Source organism: Melanotaenia boesemani, chromosome 9 (genome assembly GCF_017639745.1).
Source record: "Melanotaenia boesemani isolate fMelBoe1 chromosome 9, fMelBoe1.pri, whole genome shotgun sequence".
NCBI classification, from domain to species: Eukaryota; Metazoa; Chordata; class Actinopteri; order Atheriniformes; family Melanotaeniidae; genus Melanotaenia; species Melanotaenia boesemani.
Window position 1 is genome coordinate 5,757,762 of NC_055690.1, and position 6,810 is coordinate 5,764,571.

The 6,810-nt window shown below is 37.3% G+C and overlaps 1 protein-coding gene across 2 annotated transcripts in view; it reads left to right on the plus strand.

The window, feature by feature from the left end:
• Positions 1-6,116, plus strand: part of igsf11 (immunoglobulin superfamily member 11) — a 121,831-nt gene extending 115,715 nt beyond the window's left edge. For both annotated transcript variants that reach the window (XM_041995720.1, XM_041995721.1), the window contains 2 exons: positions 598-745; positions 2,611-6,116. In XM_041995720.1, the coding sequence (XP_041851654.1) occupies positions 598-745; positions 2,611-3,211 (749 nt within the window). In that variant the 3' untranslated portion in view covers positions 3,212-6,116. The remainder of the gene's footprint in view (positions 1-597; positions 746-2,610) is intronic.
• Positions 6,117-6,810: the final 694 nt, after the last annotated feature.

Here is a 6,810-nt window from a genome sequence, read left to right on the forward strand (position 1 = left end):
AGAGGGCTGGTTTAGGTCACTCTGGGTCAGACAGTTTGGATAGCTTGACAGAGAGGGCCATGACATGGATTTTGTTTTGGCATCTGACAGAGTGACAGGTCACCACTCAGTATCAGGAAGATGAGTTCTGAGTCTGTCACTCACAGCCATGGACCTTGTAGGCATGATGCACATGCAGTTTATCTTTATGGCTTCCTGTTTCTATATTCCAGCAGCATTTTTGCAGAAAAAACACATTTATACATATTCAGAGCACAAATAGGCCTGTATGACGTAGTCTCAGACTTAGTCAGACATGAACATAGTTTTTAGCAAACACTTCTTGTTTATGAGGCTGCAGCAGCTGGATATTGGAAAGTGTCATTTGCAAGAATTTGCCTTCACTTTTGTTAATCTGGAGTTTCATTCCTCACACATGCATGACTTTAAGACATATAGCATCATTTATGCGACATGATCTAAACTGCATGAACTGATCATAACTTTGCCCATGTTTTTTGTATGTCTTCAGTTTCAGGTGATCCTGGACAACTTAGACTCACATTCAATAATTTGTCAATCTTATCAAACCTCCCCTCCTGTTTCTCTGTCCTGCAGCCCAGCCCCAGAGCGTTGGTCTGATAGCAGGAACCATAGCCACAGGAATCCTGGCTGTCATCATCTGCTCACTGCTAGTGGTTGTCATGCTCTTCTACTGGAAGAACAAGAACAAATATGATGAGGAGGAGATCCCAAATGAGATCAGGTTGGGTTTTGATTAATTTTATATTTGAAATGGTCTTTTCTTTAGTAATGGCAACATATTACTATTATTATTATTATTATTATTATTATTATTATTATTGCATTTTAAACATAAAATTACAGCATAATGTAAACAGTTCAAACCAGCTTATAATTTTATTTTACCTCAAAACTGAACATTTTTTAGTCATGTGCTTAAATATTTTCTTAATTGACCACTGTAGTAAAACTGCATGTGTGCTAAAATATATAAACTTAAATAACTATATTATGCTAATCAACAGAAAGGAGCATCTTCTTTCTCCATATAATATTTTTTTCTTTTCTCTTCCTTACATTCCTTCCTTTTCCTCGATACTTCTAGTATTCTTCAATATACATAAATTGATAAAAGCTTGACAGTGTCATGTGTGTTTTTCTGCAAACTGAAACAGGAAAAATTAACATTTTTCTGTCTTGACAATGAATCAATTTTTCTGTGATACTCAGCCAAGGATTATTTTCTCAGATGGCCATGTTTTTATTATTCAGACTATAAAAGTATAAAAAAGTGACATGTATGGCCTTTTGGCTTAATTTTAAGTGAATTTGAAATCTAAATCTGGTTTTGTGGTTGCTTTAGGAGAATATAAAGTGCATTAGCACTGCCATCACAAAGCTTTCAGTCAGAAAACCTCTGCCAGCAAATTGGATTTAGAGTTTGGAGGACTCAGCTTAATTGAATCTCCTGGCACCGACTTATTTCATCATCACGGGCCAATTTGTCTTTTCAAACAGTCTGTAAACCTCTGTCAGTTGTTTACACAGGCTGCAATTTCACCCTGTAATGATTCCAGGAATCATTTGGAAGACAAATCACATTTCAGATATCTGAAGCTCTGGCTGACTAAGATCACATCTGTCTAATTTTTTTTTTTTTTGGTTCAGCTACAGCTCTGCATTCACAGTCTCCACTGCTACTGCACTGCTTTAAATTAACAGGAACTCACAATTAATCCATGTCAAATAAAATGTTCCAGGAATTTGATTTTAAAAATCATTCCACATAAACAGAGAAAATATAGATCTAAAGTTTCTTAAAACGTATCAACAGTGTCTGTAAAAAGGATTCACCCCCTGAGATGTTTCACCCTTTTATTGCTTTTGTAAATCAGTCATGCTCAACATAATTTGGCTCTTGTGACCAAAAAAATGTAAAAAAAAAATCCTCTTTAATGTCAAACCGAAAACATATTTTGACAAAGTAATGTCAATTAAATAAAATATGTAACATAAAATTAGTGATTGCATAAATATTCACCCCCTTTGAAGTGACTGACCTAATTTAAAAGCGATCCAGTCAATTGGTACTAGTAGTCTCACAATTATTGGAATGGTGATCACCTGAATAGAGTGACTTTGTCTCAAATGATTGTAGTATAAAGACTTTTGTTGGTGGAAGGTCTATCCACTAGTTAATCAGTATTCTTGGCTACCACTGAAACATGAAGACAAAAGAACACTTCGTAAAAGTAAAAATCAGGGGATGGATACAAAAAAAAATCTAAGGCATTGAACATACTTAAAGTGTAACTATTTCTGCTACGTAACTCCACCCACTGCCAAATTTGAAATATTCCTACTTGCTTTCAGCAGCTTGATGTTATATTTGACTGTTTCTATGTAAAATGCTCTGGCTAATAAACTTTGATTATATCAGCATGAATTAATAATTTAACCAAAATGAAAATGCCCGTTCTCTGTAATTCTAAGGGTGAGAGCAGAGTTTTATCACAGCTTTGTGTAATCGTTCAGGATGGTGTGTTAAGTTGTAAATTATTGTCTAACTGAAGTGACCGAGTTCTCTTTGTCATGTTTCCTTAACAGAGAAGATGATTTACCTCCCAAGCGGTCATCGTCGGTGAAGGCTTTTCATGCGGACGCCTCATCGTCAGAGAATGACACGCTCACATCTACCAACACATACAACAGTCGCTACTGGCACAACCCCAAAACCAACTACGACACCAACTCCTACACGCGCTATAATGGGGACACTCGGCAGACCTTCTCTGCTGCTGCTGTGCATGGAACACATGGAACACATGGAGCACACGGAGCACATGGAGCACATGGAGCACATGGACACGGACAATCCCAGAACGCTACACACAGCCACGTCACAGCTGTCACGGCACCAGGCTCCACCCCTCTGCCCCGACACGCACCGCCCACAACAGCAACAACATCGTTTGCCAATGGCAGCCACACGCTCCCCCCACCCAAAACTCTGGTGGTCACCACGAACTCTGCCCCATCCCCTCCGGCCATGGTGCGCAGCAATGGCTCTGTGAGCCTCAAACCGGTGGTGACATCCACACATGGACAGCACACACACTCCTACGCTGTGAGCCAGGCAACACTGGAGCGGATGGGGGCAGTGCCGGTCATGGTGCCAGCGCAGAGCAGAGCAGGCTCGCTTGTTTGAAATCCAATTTGATGAACCGTTAGCTTTGAAAATGAGACTAAACAAGTGTTTCTTTTGTTTTTTTCTTGTGATGTTTGAGATCCAATAATGAAAAACAGACAGAATATGGGCTGAAGCAGCCTGCTGCCCTTTACAGTTGTGTCTTTCTCTATGTTTCTACCTTTTTATCTCAAGACAAACTAGATTTTACAGAGCAGGGTTTATTCAATGCCAACTCCTTCATGGACAGGACACTGTTTTTTGAAGACCAGCGCTACACGGAATCCCTTTATTGAATGGATTCTTCTCTGGGTAATGATTGGTTGATTTCACAAATCTAGAATGAACCATCTTGTATAAACTGGAATCACAGATGCTATTCAGGGCTGGATCATTGTGATGATTGTGTTCTTTTCTTTTTTCTTTTTGTTTTTGGGACTCGAAGCAGGCATTGTCATCTGAGCACGGTCAGACATGAACAAGCTTGTATCCCCACGTTGATGCATGTGTCCTTTCATTTAGGATAACAAGTGAGGTTTGTTTTATTTTGAACAATTTCTTCTCAGTGTTTTTGATTGACAGTCATGGGTAACATAAAAAAAAATGAAAAAGGTGAATGTTAAAAATGTATGCTTGGCGCAACCAACCTTGGAGCATGAAGGTGTAAGAATGAAATGATTAAAATGGCCTTAGAAGCTATAAGAGGAGGAAAGAGTGACTAGGTGCAATACATGGAATACTAGACTTCACTGAATGCAAACTTTTTAATTATGCTTTTGCACTTTTCAGAGCAAATTAATAACAAAACTGCTGTCTTATAAACAAGAGTCTTAGTAATAACATGCTTCAAACTTAAAACATATTCCACACGTTAAAAAAATTGTTTTATTTACATTTCAGAGAGAAAGAAAAAAAATCCAAACAGGAAGTTACTGTCCTCCTGACCTAAAGTCATTCCTGCCAATGGATTTTATCTTTGCCGTCTCCATCCTTACTGTTTTAACATGGTTCATGTCACATCAGTGCTGCTTTGAGAAGAATAGGATGTCTTACTTAATATGCTTTATAACGAGACAAGAATTATCTATTTTTTCCCTTCAACAATGGAGAATACCTGCTGTTTTCTACTGTACATATTGCAAGCAGGTTAGATTGTGAGTCAAAGAATTACAAGTCTGATACACATTTACAGCTTGCATGTCTTAATTGGAAAACAGTTCCTCATGTCACATTAGACTACCAACTGGTTTTGATAGCCTAATATTCTGATTTCTACTGAGTTTTGTCATTTTATTACAATGTTGTTTTACATAAATGGCCATATGTTTTACTTTTGACACCTTGGCTGTGTGTGGTACAACTGTGTTTCTGACCTTTTATGTTTTAACCAATTGACATCAGTGGAATAATAGTCTGAGCTGTCAGTGTTCCCAAATCATTTATCTATAATCATTTTTCATAGCTACAATGCAAAATTTGATGCAGAAATCACTTACGTTACACAACGTGTGGGATTGAATCCTCACTTTGTGAAATATTTTAATGAAATATTCCATCTAGTATTTACTTACAGTGAAGCAAAAAGTGTATTTGCTCATGTGTTATCTTGATATGTTTACTGTTTATTTAATCATTTCCTCATTTTATTGGCCATTAAATAACCTAAATCTAATTTATAATTAATTGGCATCTCATCTTCAATAAATTTTAACTTCTTTAAACAGGAAGTATATATATATATATATATATATATATATATATATATATAATTGTGTATAAAGAGAGCACCTTAGAGAGGTAGAGTCTCGGAACAGAAGCTCACCAATCTCTAATAAATACAAACCATACGTCATGGTGTGGTGTGGATTTGGGGCAAGGACCCAAGTGCAGGACCAGGCAAGAGAACACACAAGCAAACACAATACACAAGTAGAAAACACTACCAAATAAAAAGGAAACAAGACAGCAACTTACTCAACAGCAAAACTAACAAAAACCCAACAAAAAACAAAAAGCCTCAGATCAAGACGTGGAGGTGAGGCCTTCAAAATTATGTGTGTTTTATAATTTGTTTTCATTAAAAACTTAGTAGGAACCTACATTTTCTCCAGTTTTTGCCTTGAAGTCATGATGAAAATGGCCTGTATCCACAGTTACAGTTTTTTCAGTTACAGTAATAATATTTACTGTGTACGTTTCTCTGGATGAAATACAAACATGTTTGCTCATTTCAAGCCAGAAACAACTGCAGAAACATACTTATTTAATCAGGAAGCACCCCTCCCCTCCATTCATTGCTCTGTCCTGTAAAGGAGAGCCGCAGTGATTTATAAATACAGAGAGGCTAAGCGAGGTTAAAGGTCACATCACCCTTCTTTTGGTTCTGACAGTGTTTTTCAGGCTAAATTCTTACATCTGTGTAGAATTAATTCACCATCGCTCCCAGTGTCCCTGCCCTGAACACTGACTGGCAGCATTTAAAAAGGAACTCTTCTTCAAAGGCCGCTGGCTTTTATTATTCCCAGAGAGGACGGCAGGTTGGAAAAGCTAAACTGAGATTATTTTACTCTGCCCTCTGTTTGCAGGAGAAAATAGAGGAGAGACAGCACAGTCAGTAGAAATCTACTGAGGCTTTAACCCAGATTAAAAGAACATCTCATCTTCTGCCCTGGCCGTGAAGTTGGCCCATGGTACATAAGGTGGTGTTTGGGTTGTGTGTATATATAAACATGTGATATATTGCCAATATTAAAATCCAATCTGTAAATATGTAAAGACATTAAAAGCAAAAAAAGTAAAAATAAAATATACATCTTGTTCCTACTGGGTGGAAATGAAGTAGAAAAATAACACTGGACTTGTAGTGAATAAATATTGTTAATACATTCTATCTTGCATTTTGCTTATTTATTTTTGTGTGTCTGTGTGTTTAGTAGTCTGTGTGAAAAGAAAATTGAAATTCATTGTGAAATTAAAATACTTTGCCATATTTTAAAGATGGATAAAAATTTTTTACAGAAAATATAAAATGTTTTATGTAAAGTACTGACATTGTTCTATTCTATTCTATTCTATTCTATTCTATTCTATTCTACAGTCATTTGGCAGATGCTTTTCTTCAAAGCGACTTACATGTAAGAGTAAGAACAACACACGCAAGAATTCAAACAAGATGGGACGTCATAATTAAGTGGTAGTCAGGCTACTGTGAGTCCAGTTGGACCCAGGTGCTGTCATGTAGTGCTAGAGGCAGTGCTTTTTTATCTTCTCTATAATATAATAATCCTTCTTTAATTACAAGATCACAATTTCATCACACAATATCATCTTGGGTGTAAGTGTACGCAGTGCTGAGTTGAGCCAAAAAGCTGGACAAATCTTTCTAACTCATTCGTTGAGTAGAAGAGTTAAGCTAAGTGTGGAAAAGCTGAGTCTTTAGCTTGCTTTTAAAAGTGGATAAGGACCCTATGGACCGGACGGAGTTTGGTAGATCGTTCCACCACCTGGGGACAACAGAGGAGAAGAGTCTAGCTACTGATTTTACGTTATGTTGTGGTGGGAGCACTAGGCGTCTTTCACTGGCAGAGCGTAACTGTGGAGAGGGAGTGTAGCTCTGGATT